The 22,779-nt window shown below is 29.0% G+C and overlaps 1 protein-coding gene across 3 annotated transcripts; it reads left to right on the forward strand.

The window, feature by feature from the left end:
* Positions 1 to 3,276: 3,276 nt before the first annotated feature.
* Positions 3,277 to 22,037, forward strand: LOC140664133 (uncharacterized). Of its 3 annotated transcripts, XM_072888918.1 has the most exons (29): positions 3,277 to 3,902; positions 4,938 to 5,453; positions 6,374 to 6,697; positions 6,814 to 6,985; positions 8,724 to 8,987; positions 9,271 to 9,333; positions 9,408 to 10,457; positions 11,173 to 11,298; positions 11,539 to 11,715; positions 12,190 to 12,648; positions 13,336 to 13,427; positions 13,611 to 13,759; positions 14,120 to 14,230; positions 14,998 to 15,342; positions 15,498 to 15,712; positions 15,914 to 16,026; positions 16,102 to 16,243; positions 16,406 to 16,506; positions 16,987 to 17,162; positions 17,577 to 17,863; positions 18,246 to 18,453; positions 18,557 to 18,740; positions 18,801 to 19,013; positions 19,677 to 19,802; positions 20,097 to 20,258; positions 20,474 to 20,623; positions 20,739 to 20,970; positions 21,044 to 21,223; positions 21,561 to 22,037. In XM_072888918.1, the coding sequence occupies exons 1-29, from the start codon at positions 3,834 to 3,836 to the stop codon at positions 21,695 to 21,697; spliced, it is 6,543 nt and encodes a 2,180-aa protein (XP_072745019.1). In that variant the 5' UTR covers positions 3,277 to 3,833; the 3' UTR covers positions 21,698 to 22,037. The 3 variants fall into 3 exon arrangements, with proteins under 3 accessions (XP_072745019.1, XP_072745020.1, XP_072745021.1); XM_072888919.1 differs by lacking the exons at positions 11,173 to 11,298; positions 11,539 to 11,715; XM_072888920.1 differs by lacking the exons at positions 11,173 to 11,298; positions 11,539 to 11,715; positions 12,190 to 12,648.
* The last annotated feature ends 742 nt before the right edge of the window (positions 22,038 to 22,779 follow it).

The following is a 22,779-nucleotide window of genomic DNA, read 5'->3' on the forward strand; positions in this document are numbered from 1 at the left end:
TTAGCTTAACAACTCTTAACTTTTAACAATTTTTGATAATTCATACAATTTTTTATAAATATTTATTTTTCGTAATAACGTAATGCAATTGAAAAAATGTTATTACGACAATACACATACACATACACATACACACACACACACACACACACATAGGTGCATTTTTCTCTATTAGATATTGTCATTAATGTGTTTGTGAAAGGAAGCCTAACATCACCTTTAGCCTTTTGCATGAACTGTAGATAACGAAAATACAAGAAAGCGTAATAAGAAAATCGCAATTTGTGATAGTATTAAAACATTTTCTTAATCGTGCCTATTGAAGATTATATATATAAGGTCGATTTCTTGGCAACGGAAAGCAATCGAGTTGAGTTTTAAACGACGATCAACACGATCAAAGAACGATGTTCAAAATGAAATTTTGTGTAGTTTTAATGCTGTGTGGAGCACCGTTTGTAATGACACAAACACAGGTAAGTACTTTGTGAATATTACTTACATTAGTCAAATAGAAAGGGAAGATTATTAATGTCATCAATGTGTGATAGTTAACTGATTATATAAAAGCAAAATGAATGCTCTTAATGAAAATAAAATGTTTTTTGCATGTTTTCAAGTATAACGCGTAAATATTTGTCTTTTGTCATCAAATAATGATAAATATCAATAATCAAATATTTAGACAATTATGAGTATTGAAAATATGATTTGCAGTATACGTTGGACTTTGTATACTTTGTATATTAATTACAAAAAAATAAATATTTACAGTTGATATTTGTTGAACTATGACTTATACTCTTTTTAAAGGATCTCTTCCACCGATAAAAAAATATATTTCTCTTCATATCCATTTATTTTTATAATTTTTTATATTTTTATATTACCGTCTTTTATATAGAAGGCATTTTTTTGTTTTATTCATATAACTTTTTCGCTTCTCCTTGTCGTTGCTAGAAGCTAATCGAATGATTTATTCACTTAGGCACATATACTACCCTATCCGGGTGACTGTAGCAAATATCAACAATGTGATCAAAGTGGTTGCTTTGTCATGACCTGCGGAGCAGGAACAGAATTCAATCCAGCTATCATGACTTGTGATTATCCTCTGAGAGATCGAACAGGCTGTAGTAATCGTGGATGAAAACTTTCATCTATAACTCCACCAGAAGTTATTATAAGACACGGAATTATTTTGCAATACTTTAATCCTATTTGAATGTATAAACATTTGTTACTACATTGCGTAAATAAAGTTATAATATTAGTTTAAATTGTGTCATATTAATCATTGAATCGTTTATACACCGCTACAATTAATAATTTTTCTGCCACTAAAATAAAAAACTAAATTGAAAATAAAAAACTAAATTGTACAATTAAAAATATAAGTAAAATTATTGCCAACTATTTTCGCAAGACTGATAATGTCGACGAGTTGTAGAAATGTAATCTCGCAAACATCGGAAAATGACAATAAGATTGCGAAACTATCGTTGCTTACAATACCGCCTATGTACGACACACTCAAAAAAATATTTTGATAGATTTCTAGATGTGTCTCAATTAAAATTTATCGCTACTTTTTGTATTTGTTAGAATATTGTTTGTCACGTATAGAATTTATAGCAGCAATATCCTAGCAATATCTCTATAAAACTTAGATCACATACATTGCCAAATATTAACCACAAATATAATTGTTCTTGACAATAGGCCTTAAAGATAGGCATCACAGACAAATTTTTTGTCTAAATTACACTAATAGTACAGATATAAATTCTGTCTCTTAAATTCTGTCATTTAAATTGATTAAGTGCAAAATATATGCAGTATCATAGTATTTGCTAATAATTTATCTGTTTTGATTAATTTTTTACACCTAGAAAATTTTTGTTAAAGTTACAAGATTATTTTTTTGAATGTAGAATAACCAGCGGCAATGAGTAACGATTAAACGGTGTCCGGCAAATGGATGCGAAAATAGTATCATGACAGTGCGGACACGACCTTCGTTTACACATTGAGATAACCGATTTTTCACAGCTTCAGATAAACTCATCCTGTGAACCCCGTTCGTGTTAGAAACAACGTAATTTCCGCGATGACGATCAGTATCAACAAAATTCCCACCAGATTGCACAACATGCAATAAATCTGCAATAAATACCACACTCTTCCGATCACGTTCGTGTAATTGTGGCTGAATAGGTTTCCAGGATTGTATACGAAGATGTCGCACCGATTGTTAATTCTATTACTTTTAGTGTACTGTTGTCACCTTCTTTCTGCTACCAAGAGAATGAAAGTAGTAAGTGTGAAATTAATTTAAATAATTTTTTTTTAGTATCACGACTTTGAAAAGAACAAGTGTTTTAAACATAAAAAGGAGATTTAATTTCTATTTTTATTTTAATATATAATTTAAGATAAAATATATATATTTTTAAAAACTGATATATATATGATTTCTTATCTTTATTATTTTGTTTAATGTTTTAATATTCTATTAAATTTATTAATTATTTTTGCTAAATGCATAGAAAAAGATATATTACAGTGCAATATATCATCAGATTTATTATAATGCATTTTATATAGAAAACTGTCAGATTAATATAAAATAAAATTAATATAAAAATATTATTAAAAATTGATAAAAAAGAATAAAATATTATTTATTACTATAAATAATAAGTAAATATAAAATATAAAAATATCTTTATTTAAAAAACATGATTAATATGTATGTCTTCTTTAACTCTTAACTTATACATTTTGTTTTTACATCTTTAAATTTCACACTGATGTCTCCGAAATTGAAATTATACATTTTCAAAACAGCATAATTTCGGTTAAACGTTTTTAAAAGATAATATAATAATTAGTTTTCGAGAAATTAATTGGCGATATTAATACTCAAACAAAACAAATATTTTATTGAAAAAAATACATTTAAAAAAAATTTATATTGGAAAATTTTAGGTAATGCAAATTTGTAAAATTTAAGAGAGACATTTAATATTTTAACTTAAATTTCACACGTCTCATTTTACAAGTTCTTGTGTACTAACAATTGATTTGGGCAGAATGGCAAATCTTATACGGTGTCGGCGTATCCGGAGGATTGCAACAAGTACGTAATGTGCAGTAATGGGAAATGCAAACTGGAGTCGTGCGAGCCTACTTACGTTTTCGATCCGATCACCTCTACTTGCAGCCATCAACGCAGATCTAACTGCGACTTCAACCTACCGCAGAGACTATAAAACATAAAAAATATTCTTCACTCCTCGTATGATACTGTTTTTCAAAGGAGCTCAATAAAACGCCGCATATTAAATAATATATCTAATTTTTATTTATTTATTCATTTTTCATATCGGATTTTTTCATAAGCCCAGTTTGTAATAATCATCAACCAGCAGCAGAAATTTGTTTTTTTCGCGCACCGTCGCCGTCGATTGGCAAATAGCTCTGTTTGCAGTCGCTCGTTTATTGCGTCGACTCATATACACATGTCGGCATACTTTTTATGTTTACAGATGTATGTGAACAGATTAAATTCTTCGAGCATTCTGTTTTCTTTCTTTCCATTCCTTGTTATCTTTTACATTCTGGTCTCGTCTTTCTCCGCATGCGCCGAACTGAAATGAACCTCGACCTCTCCAATTGATAACCCTCTAGTTTCCATGAATCAAAGTGTTTGTTTTCAAAGGCTATCTACTTTTAAGTAAAACGGCGCCGATCGGTAACTAGACTGAGATAATACAAGAAGCTGAGGATCAGTATAGTACAATGCTCGGTGTATCGTGGTAGTATCGAAAATGATGCTGTGCTTGAAGCATTTTCTCGTCGCGCTTCTCCTCATCTATTTAGCCGTTTTTTCTTTCGCGGTATGTGATAAAATCATTATGGTTCTTTTAGAAAATGTGATGTATACAGCCGCTTTAATTTCCATCTTTTTTACTCAAGATTGTTTAAAATTGTAACTTAAATGTGGATTAGATTGACTAAAATTGGGCTATAAGAGAAAACGAAAATACTCTTGAGTTTTGAAATAATATTAACGTCATCATTGTGACGAAACAGTACGAATTTGCAGCGTACACAAATTGTGCTTAATCTTATTATTTCTTCAAGATGAATAACGAGTAAATTTGCATTACTCTTGAATTAATAGATCTTCATAAATATTGGAACACATATTTCATTTTTTACCGAGATAATAACATGTAATATGATAATAACGAGTCGCGTTCAGAAACATTTTATTTGCATTGATTGCTAGTATGTTATATAAAGACATGTTTGACACGTAATGTAAATTTGTCATCAAGTCAGGAATGTATAATTTATTTGATTAAGAGTGAATATGCATTAAAAATGTAACTTTTTTTAATTAATATTTATGAAACGTCAGTAGTGCTGTATAGTAAAATTTCAAGGAAAACATTTAATTCGTTTTTACCATTTGACTTTATACACCTATATTATTTTATAATATGCCATTTTTCTGATACGTACGTATAATGTATATACAATGATTTTAATTTAATTATGTTTGCAAATAATGTCGTTATTGTTAGTTATTAATTGTTTAAATTTTATTCTTTAAAGTTTAATATGTACTCACACATTTACTGATGATAGTAATAGAAACGAAGAGCATACACAATTATAGATATATTAGTAAAATAAATTGTTAAATATATTTTATTTACTTGTTATATGTAATTGGTTGTATCAAGTGTACAATGACTTGATTTTGAATAAACTTATGCAAATATACAATTATAATAAACTTTATATATATATATATATATATATATATATATATATATATATAAATTTTTGTTTATCTTTTTTAATTTTAACAATAAAAATTAGGACTGTGATTGATTTATTTTGATCGATTTCTACTATCATAGATTTATGATCCAAGCGCAACAACTACAAAGCCATCACAACGTCGTGAATCGATACTTCCTTGGAATTTTATTCAAAATAAATCGCGCATTCAAATAGAACCTCGTTCTTTAAAATGGCAACAATCGCAGGACAACATTCCGCCCAAATCTGACACGAAAAATTGGAGTCCTTGGCGAAAAGCTTCGGACAGTGGAATTGAACAACGAACGCAGCTTGAGAATTACGATTCTAAACAAATTCCCGAAAAAATTCCTGAACAGCAACGTCACTTGGAATTTGATAAGAAAGAGCAACGGAAAGATCTGAAGCCTCCTGTTGAATACAGAGATTTAATTAATTTTGATAAAAGTCATGGGCATTTTAAGAATGAATCAATATATCACAATCGGCCTCAAAACGAGATTGATTTTGGGAATAAATATCCATATCAGAGAAATGACGACACCAAGGATATAAATGTGGGACTTGATGATAAGAATGAAGATTTATACGAAGGCGTGGCTATTGATAGCACGGTAATTTTTAAATACTTTAAACAGATTCGTTTTTATATATTAGAACATTTACATTAATATACATAAATAGCAATTAAGAGCCCTAATCAATAGACAATTAATAATAATAAAAATTGGCATAAGAAGCAATTAAAATAACATTCTTAAAACAGACTTATTGACAGTTTTTCGAATATTTATACCTCTGTTTTTAATTTTTCATATTTAGTTATCGTCCGTTGAAAATTTTACGCTATTTATATTCTGACGGTATTGTATTTATTTTTATACTTTGACCGACAGTGTTTAACCGTTCTTTATTTGTATTATTATATGTTATGTTTTGGGCTGAAGAAGGTCAGAAAAATCCGATCAAAACGTTCGCTTGATTATCCCATTGCGGTTTTATATATGTCATAACGTTGATTTTCAAATACATTGAATGTTCTGCTTTAAGAACGTTATTTTAATTGCTCTTTATGCCAATTTTTATTATTTTATTATTTTACATTAGGTTTCGTCTGTCTTCTTTAAAAAATTTAAGCTTAGTTTTGTTTTAAATATATGATAAATATTAATACGATCTCTTCTGAATATATGATAAGTCTTGACAATATCTTTGTTATTGATTACATTTTTACATTCTTAAATAATATAATAGTTCAAAAGACAAGCTCTTTTATATAGACATACAACATTTCAAATAACAAGATTTAAAAGACTTTTAAAAATATGTATAAAAAAAGTTTATAAGAGAATAAAAGAGAGAGAAGGAGAGAGAGAACTTTAAATTTATTTTAATTTTCATCGTATGATATTTTTTAAACATTTATATTATGATATGACATGAAAAAGAAATAATGATAAATAGCAAAGATGTTGTACAGGAAATTCAATTTTTTCAAAATTTAATTTAATTTTGGTTTTGTGTTTTTGTATAGAAACCACGAAAGGAAAATATAATTCTTTCACATAAATCACATCACAAAGTAGCTAGGTATGATTCTCGAATGGGCGTTCAGTGTCCTGATCACAATTCCACAGGACAATTTGTTTATCCGCCAGATTGCAAATTTTTCGTCAATTGCTGGCAAGGTCGTGCATTTATTCAACCATGTGCTCCAAACACTCATTTTAATCCGGATACCCTAGAGTGCGACTTTCCACATAAAGTAAAATGCTATGAGAATGAATCTGCCGATTTTAAACAGCCATTAGACTCTGAAGTCCAGGTTACTCGTACAGGAAAATCGCAAAAATTGACAGTACGTTTATGCTATATATATATATATATATATATATTCTTTGTTATTATGCACAGCATATATATTAATATATTTGAGTTCATTGTGTGATTTTTTTCCGTCTTGATATCTGCTAGGAATTGAAATGTCCACCGTATTTAATTGGTTTATTACCACATTATGGGGATTGCACAAAATTTTTACAATGTGCGCATGGTACAACCTACATTATGAATTGTGGTATTGGAACAGTCTTCAACCCTACTATTGGTGTATGCGATTGGCCGCGGAATGTAAAGGGTTGCGAAGGTAATAAATAATTATTTTCTCAAAGAAATAATCCGATGACGTAAAATAATGATAAAATTTGAAACGTTAAATGCTGTAGAGAGCAAGGAATCAAATCAAAATAAAGTAGGACAACAATTAAGTAAAACAAATAATGTAATTCAGTAAACTTAGATATAAATATAAAGACTATTTGGTACAGAAATCTATGTAAAATGTAACATTAAAAATAACGAACGTTTCGAGCTCTTGTTTTGAGCCTTCTTCAGTGCAAATATAAAAACGTGATAAAAAGTCATAAATATAAAAGTACAAAATTTTTTTAAAAAACATCAACAGGCCTCGACGGAACACAATTTTAATTTTCAAAAACATGCACTATAAGTTTACGGTTGCCGATGTTTATAATTCTCTATGGTTGGTAGGCCAAGAAGAATTACTAAATGTGTTTTAATAGATTAGTGACTTGATTAACAATACCGGTTGAGTCCTAGAATGGTATAGATGATTATTTATGTATTTATAATTTTTTGTATTATCGTAAACCAAGTCACCAAACTGTATAATTGATTAATAATTTACTTACAATGTCAGATTGTTCGGTAAAAAATTATTTGATAATGAGCAATAGCGCAGTTCTTATGTCGAACGATTACTGTCAAAAAATTGTTGAGGTAGTCAGTTTATACACAGATTAATAACCTTTAAATTTTCAGAAGCTTATTTATTAAGTAGTGATATAATACCGGTAAATTTTCTGTGTCTGTCTGTAAATTTAAGCCATTCTTTTGTCTCTTTATAAATAACATTTCAGAGATCAATCTTTTATTGTAGAAGGGAACTTCATCTAATATTTCGACATTATTCCAACAAAATTCATGATTATGTGAAAGTCTATGATTAGTAACAACGGAATAATTATAATATTAGTGTTCCTATTGATCTGTGATTTGTGTTCCGATAGTCTAGTCTGTAGCATTCTTGAAGTTTGTCCGACATATGAAGCATCACCATCAGAACAATTAATTTTATTGACCACGTTTGTTTTACAATTGTTTGGAATGCTACCCTTTTGTACTTTAATAAATCTATCCAGTTTGTTCAGGCTACAAAAGGATAATTTAACATATTTTTCGTAATGCTTCTGAATTGTTCTCTTATATTCAGTAATCTGACATTGTAAGTAAATTATTAATCAATTATACAGTTTGGTGACTTGGTTTACGATAATACAAAAAATTATAAATACATAAATAATCATCTATACCATTCTAGGACTCAACCGGTATTGTTAATCAAGTCACTAATCTATTAAAACACATTTAGTAATTCTTCTTGGCCTACCAACCATAGAGAATTATAAACATCGGCAACCGTAAACTTATAGTGCATGTTTTTGAAAATTAAAATTGTGTTCCGTCGAGGCCTGTTGATGTTTTTTAAAAAAATTTTGTACTTTTATATTTATGACTTTTTATCACGTTTTTATATTTGCGCTGAAGAAGGCTCAAAACAAGAAACGTTCGTTATTTTTAATGTTAAATTTTACATAGATTTTAGATACCAAATAGTCTTCATATTTATATCTAAATTTATTGAATTACATTATATATTTGTTTTACTTAATTGTTGTCCTATTTTATTTTGATTTGATTCCTTGCTCTCTACAGCATTTAACGTTTCAAATTTTATTATTTTTAAGAGAGCTCTTCTTAACGTTTATTGTAAAATAATGATTTAAATCTGTTGCGTTATACAGATACTTTTAAATCTGACGAAGATGAAATGCCACCTACATCTTTAAATCCGAGCTTTGAACGCGATAAGTCAGCATATACCGAAGTAAAAAGAATTACATGCCCTGCGGATTTTACTGGATTATTAGCTCATCCAGAGACATGTAAAAAATTTCTTCAATGTGCAAACGGTGTTACCTATGTAATGGATTGTGGTCCTGGGACAGCCTTCAATCCTATTGCGTTGGTTTGTGATTGGCCGTACAATGTGCCCGGCTGTAAAACAGGTACCTAATTGTATATTGTATACATTAAATATTATAAATCATATTAATCAGTATAATACAACATTTTTCTCAAAGCAATTTGCAAGTATATTTTTTTCAACATCTCGATGAAAATTTTTTTTATATTATTTAAAATTATTTTTATATTATTCTAACAATTAATATTAAATAAAATTAAGCAATTGATTATAAATTATTTTAGTAAAAATTGTTTTTTAATTAATATCTTGTAAAATAATCTATTTGAAAAATAATTGTATAATTAATAATTTTTGAATTGCAGATAAATCCGTTGATGGAGTTCACAAGACTGGAGCAAGAGCTTGGTCACCTGCTGAAACTAGAGGTATTATGTCAAGGTCAAATTTAGGCCGTTATAATATTATACAACTAACACTCGTGATCATATTTTTCAATCAGGGTACAGCACGACAATGAGACCAACATTTAGACCAACATGGAGACCATTTCAAACAACTTTGAGTCCACGATGGATACCTACGTGGACAAGCACGAGGCCATTTTATAATCGTTCCAAGCACATTACTGATAACCATGATGACCGTTACCATCACGGCCACATGCGTGAAGAAAATCAATATAAAAATCATGGATCGTATCAATCAGAATGGAAACCAAGTGGAAATTTAGGACGTCCTTCCGGTAGCAATTACGAATTTCAACATCATTCAGATCAACAAGAAGCGGAAAATCAGAGAAATGATCAAGAATCGCAAGGAACTTATCATCCAGAAGATACACACACATGGTCACACACACATAAAAATCCAGATCATCATTATGATGGATCTTATCCTCCAGGTTACCATTATCATCATCATCACCATCATTATCATATTTACGGATCTACATCAAATCCTTCGGGAAATACAAATTGGATTAATCCCGCTGCTACTAGTGATCAAAAATATAATCAAGAACAGTACGCTCCAAGTATTGATAGTAACTGGCGTCCTAATTACAATAATAATAATAATAATAATTCCCCTCATTATGACCATCATTTTGAACATGTTGCATCAAATAAAACAGATCAGAGGCAGATTCAATCTCCTAGAAGATACGACGAAGATGACTTTCAATTTCATAATAGACAAAATGAAACAAAGTTTGGCATCAATAGAAGTATACCAACAAATCGAAAAACCGATTATGACTCTTCTTTGAATAGACAAAATTATGATAGAACGACTGGCTTTTATCCTAGTTTTAATCGTACTTCTTCATCCGTTGGAAATATTTTTCCAAATAGACAAGCCAATAAATCAACTGAGAGTTGGAATCAGATGCCGGATGGATTGCGACAAGACAAACTATTTCCTTCTTGGACGATGCAAGAAAATATCACTTGGAATCAGCCAGATAAATCTAATTTCAAACCGAGTACGTGGCATGATCAAGAAAATCGTGGAAATGTACAGACAGAAAACCGGACACCATGGGAAGAAGGTGAATAAAAATTAATAGTAAAAATTATTAGTTTATTAATTTAATAAATTACAAATGTAACACACTTATATTTTTACACATAAAATTATTATTTATAAAGATAAAATATTTTATATGACTGCAGTTATTATATAATAATAATTTATTATTTTTTATTACTACTCACTATCAGCATTCTTAAAAAAATTAAAAGATAAATTATAATCAATATAAAATAAAATTTTAATGCAGTTTATAGTAATTGTAAAATGTATTGTTGTACTGGCAAATATCTGCATGTTGAATTAACATGAATTAACTCTGCAAATATAGTTGCACACAGCTTGTTATATTAATATATTATATAATATATGTGTATGTGACATTAATTCAATAAACAATGCAAAATGTATGTAAACATGGAGAATAGTATTATTTTAATGGTTACAATGCATGAAATAATTATTAATGCATGAAAAATTATGTCGCATGTTGATGTACATTTCATGAATTAATGGTGAATAATTGCAAGCCTAATAACAATTAAATGTAGCAAATATAAATTTATTTTATCTAATAATGTATTTATAGATATACTAAGAATCAACACATTATATTATTTAATGTAATAGTAAATGCAAAATTTTTCATATATTTATTTGCGCCAAAAAAAGTAACATTTTCAATAAAATTTATTATATTTACTAAATATGAGTGAAAGCTTAATGTTTCGTAGGCACGGTTAGTCGGCCTGATAATTCGTACTCGCAAAGTACGATTGATAGAGAGGCAGACAAAAAAATGACAGAGTGGGCAACAAGAACAAATATCTTTTCAAACTCCAAGAGCCAAGTAAATTTAGGTTTGTAAATGCATGGTATAATTTTTAATTACTCTTTTATTTGTTTGCATGAATATATATTAAATGCAAATTATATATATTATGCTGATTATTTACACACACACACACACATATATATATATATATATATATATATATATATATATATATAAGATATAAATTATTATTTAAATAGTTAATATATATTTCTTAAAACATTTTATATGAGTTATACTTACGATGTTTTATAATTTGTCACAGAGTCTAAAAATACAACTCAATATCCAAAAACAGACTCTTATCCAAATGGCATATATGTTAATGCAAATGGCATAAAAGGTCACTATATTACGAAAGAAATTGAGAATAATGATGGAAGTATGAGAATTCAGCCGCATAATATTCAGAAACCTATCAGCTGGAATAATACTTTAAATAGTATGCCTTAATTATAGTACTATCGATAAATCTTATTTGATATGCTCTTACAAACTGTGATTATCTTTGTTACTTTTACATATTAATTTATAATTGTGTCGATTTTTTCTTAAGCTAACATACAATTAAAAATATACATTTTTGTTATATGTATATTCTATTATAAATACTTTATTTTATTATTAATGATTAAGTGTTTTAAAATATTCTATGCGTATATTGTATTGTTTACCATCTAAACTTTAATTTCTTGATATAAATTAACAGCTATTATTATATTTATTATTAATACGATAAGCACGACTAAAGATTGTTTATTGTTGCAGGTTGTACTTTTTTGTTTATTTTATTGATTGTTTAAGTCTTAGTTTTTATTATTAGTAATTGGGGCGCAATAATAATAACCGTACACTTACAATTGATAATTTAGAAATTTATAAATGTTTGTCCAACAAAATATTTCTCTTTTAATAGGCACTGATAGTAATTACGAATCGTTCACAATGGGAATACCAATGGCAACGACGACGGAGAGAATTTCATATAAAGACTCTGAATTATCAAGAAAAGGGAGAGACTTTGCAAATACTACGATAGAAAGAGAATCGCGTAGTTTTAATAACACAAGCGAATTTAATTTACCTAATGTTGCAATTGAACAAGATGATTATTGGAGCACTAGCGACACAAAAATAAGTAATGTAGAGTCTGCTATCCCAAATGTTTTCGAGACAAATGATTACAACGTGGATTATCCCGAGATAAATGATTACGATGTGGATGTGTTAGACAAACATAAAAATGTTTGGAAACCCAGACTGGTTTTTGAAAATAAGACCAAGACCACGACGGCTTCATCGGTTATTATGAAAATTGGCCCAAAGAATACCGATATCGAACTTTTTAATATTGAAGCAGCACCATTTCAGCAAGGTAAGTTGAGGACTTAATTTAATGCAGGTCAAAGTGTGTCTTTTATTTATATGATAAGTATTCGCAAAAATAAATTTGGTAAGTTAATTTTCGAACACTTGTTTGAATGACTTTCTTATAATTGAGTTTTTGTTTTATCGTACCGTAAAGTATTGTGCAATTAAAATAAATGTTTCGCTATATAGATGAAACTTTTAACGATAGGAAATAAAACAATTCTTCTTTTATTGCAAAGAATTACATTCTGATATGATAATTGAGAATCTAGAGTTAAAATTATGTAGTAGCAAAAGTAAAATATTCTCAACTGTTGTCAATTATTTTCCTTTCTGTTCATTGAATGTGTCAAAATATTTATAAAATATTCAAATATTTATATTATAATTATTTGTAGATATTAATAATCAATTCTAAAAATTATAGCACTGCAACTATTTTATTCTTGGTTAGATTATTTATCCACACAATGTGTTGTTTAAACAGCTTGTTCTTTTGTTCTTTTGCATGTATTTTTATGCTTTTGCACGATTTTAATTAATTTTGTGGTAGCATTAACATATATAAAAATACATACTTTTATTATACTAACAATGCAAGTTGTTACAGTTGCCAATGTTGTTTAAACAAGTAGTAATAACTAAATAAAATAAGTAACTCAAGAATTTTTGTTTTATTTTTGTTTTACAGAGGACCCTCCATTTCCAGTTTATTATGTACAATCAGTGCAACCATTGACTAATTCGAAAAAATCTGTTCGATCAACACCTATATCTGGTCAGGTAAGAGCATCTATCTGTTGTAAAGGCGAGTTACAAAATTTTGAATTATCTAATTTTAAAATTATAATATATAATAAAATTAAAATTATAATTAATTCTGATATAAATTATGTAATATAATATATAAAATTAATAAATTTAAATTTCTAATATAATAAAATAACATTCTCTTCACATTAATAGATGATTCGGTTGAGAGGTGGGTCAGGATCTAACGACGGCTATGTTGAAGTGCAAGGTATACTTCCTGGTTGGGGCGTTGTATGCGATTCCAGAAATAGTTGGACATTGAAAGAGGCTCATATTTTGTGTAGACAACTTGGCTATATCAGGTACATAAAATAATTTATTTTATAAGTAATGCTATAGACATAATGACAAATGATTAAATGTGTATATATTTTTTTTACATAGATTTTTCAAGTCTCTTACTCTCTCTCTTTCTCTGTTTCCTTTCTTTTTCGGTAATAATCTAAATTTAATTATTAAACAAATAAAAATAGGTTGTTACTCATTTATTATAATGTTTTTCAATACAAAAAAATTTTTGTTTAAAGAATGTTCATTATCTTTATTGTTTGTTTAATATTTTTCTATTATAAATTTTGAACTCTTTTTACTACCCTTTTGGATTACATATAATACAGTAAGGAAGAAGAAGCGTAATATGACAAATTTCTTATTTATTAAAGAGGCGCTGAAATGGCTTGGCAAGGCAGAAACAATCGCAATGGAGTGCCAACTTGGATCGCTGCAAATACTGTAACATGTCTTGGCAATGAAACCAGATTTCAATCGTGCAAGTAAGATATATGCGCTATCAGAGATTTATAACATTTGGTAGAAATAGTTAAATCATAAAAGTTTAAATTTCTGGTGATTGTAGTAAAATATTTATGACTCATATTTCTCTCTTGTCTCGTTTTTTTAAATCTTTAATCATCTTTTATTTGTAATCTTTTTCATAAAAAGCAGATTGTAAGAAAAATTTTTATGTTAAAATATAATGATAATTATATCATAATTTTTCATATAAATAACGTTGAAATTATTTAGAATCTAAATAAAAATAAAATATGAACTTTTATCTCACAATCAAATAAAATAAAGATTTATTTTAAGTTTACCTGGTGAATAAAGTTACAAAACATTTGACTTAGATGATTTTAATATAATATTGATTTAAAAAATAAGAAAAAATGCAAACATTATAATTATCATATATAATTGTATTGTTAATTGTATAGTTATTACAATTTAATAGAACTCAACGTTTAGTAAATGCTTCGTGATTCTTTAACATAGTTGATCTTACCACTAGCTCTTCCTTGGAACTAAATGTAAGAATCAAACATATTAAAGAATTATAAAGCGCTTACTAAAGGCTGAGTTATGCTGAATGCATTATTTTAAAGAATTTAGGTAACGCATTTTTTTCACATACAAAATAAAAATATAAATCAATACATCTCATTATTATCTAGATAAAGATAAGACAATTGGTTTCTCTAAATGATTATCTAGATAACAAAACTGGATAATAAAATAATGCTATTATAACGATATCTAGATTCACACACAATCAAGAATGTCACGTGAATAGAGATGCGATTGGTGTGCGATGCGCTTCTAATCGTATAGCGCACTGTCGCAAGGACGAGATACCGCACAATGGACACTGTTATCACTTGGCTCATCCTGATAGCGGACTCAATCATGCCGAAGCATTGGAACATTGCACCCGAAGGAATGCACGACTCATCGACATCACTAGCCAGGCGGAAAACAACTTTGTGTCCGAGTTGCTGTTGCAATCGTATCCGGAAGTTAACTCAATAATGACTTCCGGCTTCGGTTTTACCACAATGAATCGGACTTTGTGGCTCTGGGCGGATTCCGCGCGTGCTAAATTCAAGTACAATTCTGACGATATCAAAGTATCAATTTTATTTAATTTTAATTTAAAAAAATCAATTTTTTTAAATATCGGTCAAATCATTGTTTTTGCATGTATAAAATTATAAATTTAATTGTGTTATTTCCTTTCTTTAGTTTAAATTTTTTTATTAGATTTACAAAGTGGTGGCCTGGATGGATGAATGATACAAAACAGCCACCGTGGGTAGGCTATCGGCCTCTTTGTATCGTGATGAAACGACAATTTCCGTGTTACGAAAAATCTGAATCGATGTGTGATATAGATTATTTTTTCTGGGACACTGAAGATTGCGCGACTGCTTCAAAAGGGCATTTCTTTATTTGCAAGAGACCTTATGACGATATTGGTACATATACATATACACAAAATAAACCAAGAAAAATTGTGTAATTTTACATCTAATAATATTATTTCGTTTTTTTATATCAATCAATTATGTTATATTATTGTTGTAAGAAATAATTTATATATTATTACATTTTATCAAATTTTACTTAATTAAATATTTGGAAGCTATTCATAATCTTATTCTTCCGCTCCTTTTCAGGTTGCGTATACGGAAAAGGAAATCAATACGCTGGTAAAGCCAACGTAACGATATCAGGAAATAAATGTCTTCCATGGGCCGATGAAAGAATTGCATATCAATTACATGTGAATGTAAGTTTGTTATTAAATGCGTCAAAAATGTCTCATTTATTGAATGTAAATACAATCTGATTTTTATCATCGTAGGTTGTTAATAAAGAAGTTCGAGACAAACTGAAAATGCATAATTACTGCAGAAATCCTAATCCGGCAAAGGAATCAAGACCATGGTGTTTTACAGCACCTGGAAAGTATGAATATTGTGATATTCCTGCCTGTGGAAATATTGGTATATATGAAAATATTGATATATTTTTTGAAATTTATTAATCACCTTTCATGAGTCAAGAAAACACTGAATGAAACAAAAAATAAATATTGTAATGAGGATATATATATATATATATATATATATATATATATATATATATATAAAAGTGATTTCTTTTAGATCCAAAACGGTCAATGTTGACTGGCCAATGCAAACCCAAACATTTCGAATGTTTGCCAGGAGAATGTATTCCATCTCCATGGGTTTGTGACGGAGAAGAGGTTAGGTATAAACAATTTTATGCGCACACATTTATTTAATAAATGTGCGTGACATAAAATAACTCATTGCTTAATTAATGTTTTTCTAATTTCTTGAAAATATGTGTAGAGGAAGATAATGATTATCATATACATTTTACAGATTTGTCTAGATTAAAAATGCTCTGTTATTAAAATTAGAAAAAAGTTTTTCAATCGAGCCTCTTTAAGCAATCTTTATATGCAGCAGTAGAATATTTTTATTTTTTAATAATATATCAAGTCAGCTAAAATAATGAGTATATATACTTGAGAAATCTTAAATTCTTATAAAATTTCCAAAATATATTCCTTCAATTATTTATATTTATTTTTCTACTTAAAACATATGTTTATATGTTAGAAAGGAATATATATATATATATATATATATATATATATATATATATATATACATTAAAATTATAATTAATATAACGTTTTTAATGTAATGTAATTAAGGATTGTACAAATGGGGCTGACGAAAGAAGCTGCATATTGGATCTCAATATCTTTCAAAAATCTGCAAAACATAAACTTGAGGGCCACGATGTGGAAAAATGGTTGAACACACCGTTGAAAACCTGTGCTTTAAGATGCAAGGAAGCCGATTTCACTTGTCGCTCGTTTAATCACAAGTTTGTATAAAAATTATTGTTATCTATTAATCTGCCAATATAATGTCTGCCATATTGAAAAAGGTTGCATATTCAAAACTGACACATGCACACACATACGCATATACACGTGCATGTGTACATCCATAAATGTAGAATTAACACTTTTACTTTCAATTATTTTACACATTCTAGTGATAATGTGATAATAAAGTGTGTATAAACAAGATAATTTTTTATAATACAATAATTCATACAAACGTTGCATGAGAGACTAAATCAGATTTTTATTTGAGCTTGTGTGTGATGAGATTCTCATGTATACCGTAAATATTCTTATACATAAATAAATTATTCAAGTTATTATTTCGATTATTTTATACAGTATACAGTTGTATGTATGTTCACCATGTATATTTACATATTCTGTTTTAGATCGAATGGTAATGTGTGTTTATTGAGTAACAGTAACATTGGTTTGACTGGTGCACTTAAGCCGGACAAACAGTTCGATTATTATGAAATGAGAGAGAGAAGCTTGGATTGCAATGACATGTATATCTGCAATAATCATAAATGCATAAATCAAACCCAAGTCTGCGATGGCAAAAATGACTGCAATGATCGTAGTGACGAGAATATCTGCACTGCCGAAAATCTTGATTACGATATTCGCTTGGCTGGTGCAAATAACAGTTATGAAGGTCGAATAGAAGTAAAAAGTAAGTACAGTATATCAGGTAAAAATATAATAGATAAATAAATTAAATATTTATCATATTAGTGAGAGATAAAATGTAGTACAATAAATTGTATAAATACATGTTTTTACATTATTTTTGTAATATTTTATTATTATTTCATGATACCTGCTTCAAGGCTTCATTTCTCATTACGTTACGTCATATATGGTTTAAATTAATTTTTAAAAATTTATTTAATATTTAGTCTGTGGATAGCTGTACTCTGAAATAGATATCTTCTGCATATATACATCTTTTACAAAATTGCAATAAAAAGATAAGATTAAATATTTTAAAGGCCAAATATATTTTCTCTGTTTTTTTTTTTTTACTTTGTAAATTTACTCACTATCTCTAATAGTTTTAGGACAGTGGGGACAGGTATGTGACGATGGTTTTGGAATGATCAATGCTGATGTCATTTGCAAAGAGCTCGGTTTCGATCTCGGAGCTTTGGAAGTCAGAGCGGGTGGATTCTATGGAAATCTCGATCCACCTACGAGATTTATGGTGGATCAGTTAAAGTGTCGTGGAAACGAAACTACGCTACGAGAATGCGATTTTAACGGGTATGTAACAAAAAAATGGTCTCCCTTTTATATTTTATTAATCACTTTGCATTGCACCTCTCTATCGCTAAAACTAATGGCTGAATTGTTCTTGTTCTCTCAGATGGGGAATTCATAACTGTCAACCGGAAGAAGCTGTTGGCATCGTATGTAAGACTGCGGTTAATACTTGTCAGGAGGGTCACTGGAAATGTGATAATAGTCCAACTTGCATACCGACCCCGTTTATTTGCGACGAGGTAGTCGATTGTCCCGATCGCTCCGATGAGAGTCCGGAACATTGTGATGTAAGTTAGATGAATGACGAAAATAGATTTGCAGATATATCGATACGATTTCGATTTCAGGCACCATTCGAGTTACGCTTGGCGAATGGTAGCAGCCCTATGCAAGGAAGGGTAGAAGTGCGTCATCACGGTGTATGGGGTACTGTATGCGACGATGACTTTACAAATGCCACAGCAGCTGTTATTTGTAGATCTTTAGGATACGGTGGTATCGCAATCGCCAAGAAAGATGGCTTTTTCGGGCCAGGTCAAGGACCTATATGGCTTGACGAGGTATATTAACGTTTACAATCACTCAAGAAAATGATCTTGCAACTTCGACAAAAATTTTCTAGCTGTAAAAAATTAACTGAAACAGATAAATTATTAACAAATACTGTGATACTGCATATATTTTGCACTTGATCAATTTAAATGACAGAAACAGAATTTATATCTGTACTATTAATGTAATTTAGACAGAAAATTTTTCCGCGATGCCTATTTTTAAGGCCTATTGTCAAGGACAACTGTATTTGTGATTAATATTTGGCAATGGGATCTAATTAAATAAATTTTCTAGAGATATTGCTAGAATATTGCTGCTATAAATTCTATACGTGACAAACAATATTCTAACAGATACAAGAAAAAGAAGCAATAAATTTTAATTGAGACATCTAGAAATCTATCTACATTAGCAAAATATTTTTTTGAGAGATTTATAATTTATATATTTAATCATCTTTTATAAATATTAAACAGCAAATATAATTTATTATAATATTAATAGTTAATTTGATGAAAAAAATAATGACAATATTATGACAAATAAATATTAATAGAAATATATATACATAAAATACACTATATTATTATATTAATATTTTAAAGCTACTTTCCTAATTTCTCTTTTCCTCTATTTTAAAACTTACTTTCTTTGCTTTTGCAAAATAGGTCTTCTGTCATGGAAATGAATCGCAATTATATCGATGCGAACATAATCACTGGGGCCAGCATAATTGCGATCATAATGAGGACGCAGGTGTAATTTGCTCACCTGGAAATGTCAATAACGCCGAGGTAATTCAAAACAAACCTTTATTCGCTGTAACGTAATTGTTAACTGTTAAATGTTTACTGTAACCACTGGAAATCATTTTTTATTGTCTATTAGATTGCTTTCAATAGAAATAATAAATATTAGATTCGGAATATTTTATTTAAAAAAATATATTTAGACTATAATAATACTTGTGTAAGTTAATACAAGTTAATACAATAATTGCGATCTTTGCAACAATTTTAAAATAAACAATATTTTATAACATTTATATAATTAGTTTATTTATTTCTTGACCCTCATTTATTGAGCAGTCGTACTGGATAAACAACCCGGAACTTCCAGAACGAAGTATCGACGAGCTACTTCCGTCAAATTGTGGTCAGCGTGCCAAAGATTTTAATGACGACGATGACTTGATATTTCAAAAAGTAGTGCATGGCTCTATTGCGGCAAAAGGCACCTATCCTTGGCAGGTAAATTATTTCTATGAAATAAATTTCATATTTTACGATAACTGATGAGGAATTGTTATCTAGTCATCACATGCATATCTTGTATTAAAATAATATAATGTATTTTAATGTTAAAATAAAATATCGCATCGGCTATGTAGAATTTTATCTAAATCCCTAACTGGAGACTAAATAAAATTTTGACTATATGAAAGACTGTGTAAAATAAAATTTAGGCCAGCATACGAGTCCGAGGGCATAGTAGATCAAGTCATTGGTGCGGGGCGGTCATGATATCACCTCTACATCTACTAACAGCGGCACATTGTCTAGAAGGTTACAATAAAGGCACCTATTTCGTTCGTGCGGGAGATTATAATACGGATGTGAGTAAAAATAATTACGCGCTATTTCAAAGAGAATGTAATATTAATATATAGTACATGTATATTTGTCAAAATGTGAATTTTATTGTACATATAATGCGATTAATATCATCAGATAGACGATGGAACGGAAGTGGAGGCCAACATCGAGGATTACTACGTGCACGAGGAATTCCGCAAGGGTCACAGAATGAACAATGATATCGCTCTGGTTCTGCTCAAAGGTCGGGGTATCCCGCTTGGCAAGCATATCATGCCAATCTGCTTGCCGTCCGAGAACATCGACTATTCTCCTGGACTCAATTGCACGATCAGCGGATTTGGAAGCATCGAAACGGGAAAGACAAGTAAGCGAGACGCCAGAGGGAGGATTTTAACCCGAATCTATAGGAACAATCAAATCGTTGTTTTGCCTTGCAGCTCAATCAAAGGATTTACGATATGGATGGGTGCCTCTGTTGGATCAATCAATTTGTCGCGCTAGCTACGTTTATGGCGAAGGTGCCATAAGCGAGGGAATGATGTGTGCTGGATACCTTGACGAGGGTATCGATACGTGCGACGGAGATTCTGGAGGTCCTCTGGCGTGTTATCATAATGGTAATGTTGAAATAATCTATAAAGATTTATTAATCACAATGAAGAAAAATAATAATTGATTACACATAATGAATACAATATAAACGTTTTTAGTAATAGAAAAAAATCATCATAAAAATATTTATTATAATAATATAATAATAAAAAGAGAAGAAAGATAATAGCAAAGTTAGATAATGTTCAAAAATCAAAAAATGTAATTTAAAAAATTTTTTTACTCTACAATTAAGATTCTTTAATATAATTTGAAAAAAAATTGCAGCAATATATTCAATTTTATATTTTAGATTAAATTATTATTTGCAATGTTATAATAATTTTAAATTTTATATAATAGGAGCTTTTACTCTATATGGAATAACCAGTTGGGGTCAGCATTGTGGCAAAGCGAATAAACCTGGAGTTTATGTTCGCGTTGCGTATTATCGTCAATGGATCGATCAAAAAATTAAAGAATCACTAGCGGGTAGATAGAATATTACATCACAAAATTTTCAAACATGTATACGTGTGTGTGTGTGTGTGTGTGTGTGTGTGTGTGTGTGTGTGTGTGTGTGTGTGTGTGTGTATATATATATATAGAGAGAAAGAGAGAGTTTTTTTCGCAACATACACATTAATAAATTGAATTGCTTATAAACAAGGAAATACTTCACTGGGCTTGCAAAATAAAGTCAGAATGCAAAACCGGTGAGAAATGAGGAAAGAGAAATCCGCTTTCACTACTGTGGTATAGTATATAGTTGTAATAATATTTAATAATATAAATAGTTGTAATAATATTTAATAATATAAATAAAATAACATAAATAAATTTAAACAAGAAAACGCAATGCGTGTGTAGTGATAATTTTTCTTATAATTCAACGAGTGAGAAAAAATTTCATGCGTAGAATTGCTCAATACTGAAAATAGAAGTTATGTCAAACATTATTTATTATAAGCACTGCGAGAAAAAAAATTTTTGTTTAAATTTATTTATTATATTTTATTTATATTATTAAATCAGAGTGGTAAGAATCCATTTTCCCTTTCTCATTCTCCATCAGATTTGCATTCTGACATTCTGTGAGCGCAGTAAAGTTGCCCCTGTCGATGGGCAGATAGGCAACCCTACTTACTGATATGTATCTTGCGAAAGCACCCTCTATATATGTATACATATATATACATATATATACTGTGTTACTTATTATTGCAATTTGTTTAAAAGAAAAGTTGTTCATATATAAAATAATATACACGTCAAACCAATATAGATTAACAATAATTGCAAATTATAATTCTCTCTCTATTATTTGTAAATACATTATAATAAAATATTGACTTGGTCGTTATATATTTTTATAGGAGAATAAAAGTAAAACAATTTGATTTTAATCGTTTAGCAAATATCAGAGCGAGAATGAAAAAAAGAAACGAGAAAAACATCATGTTCTTTAATTCAATCAAAAAAATTGTTGCTTTGTATATACAAGGAACATTTCCTACAAAAAACACACACATTTGTACGCGTGCATGTTTTTTTTCCTACCACAATTACATTAAATTTGATA

The sequence above is a fragment of the Anoplolepis gracilipes genome, chromosome 3 (genome assembly GCF_047496725.1).
Source record: "Anoplolepis gracilipes chromosome 3, ASM4749672v1, whole genome shotgun sequence".
Classification (NCBI taxonomy): domain Eukaryota; kingdom Metazoa; phylum Arthropoda; class Insecta; order Hymenoptera; family Formicidae; genus Anoplolepis; species Anoplolepis gracilipes.

What these genes read in the sequence shown, in the direction of transcription:
- LOC140664133 (XM_072888918.1), top strand. Translation starts at nt 3,834, where the DNA reads ATGATGCTGTGCTTGAAGCATTTTCTCGTCGCGCTTCTCCTCATCTAT. An exon ending in GCGTGGCTATTGATAGCACG is followed by an intron (nt 5,454 to 6,373) that starts GTAATTTTTAAA and finishes GTTTTTGTATAG; the next exon opens with AAACCACGAAAGGAAAATAT. An exon ending in CATATCAATTACATGTGAAT is followed by an intron (nt 16,027 to 16,101) that starts GTAAGTTTGTTA and finishes TTATCATCGTAG; the next exon opens with GTTGTTAATAAAGAAGTTCG.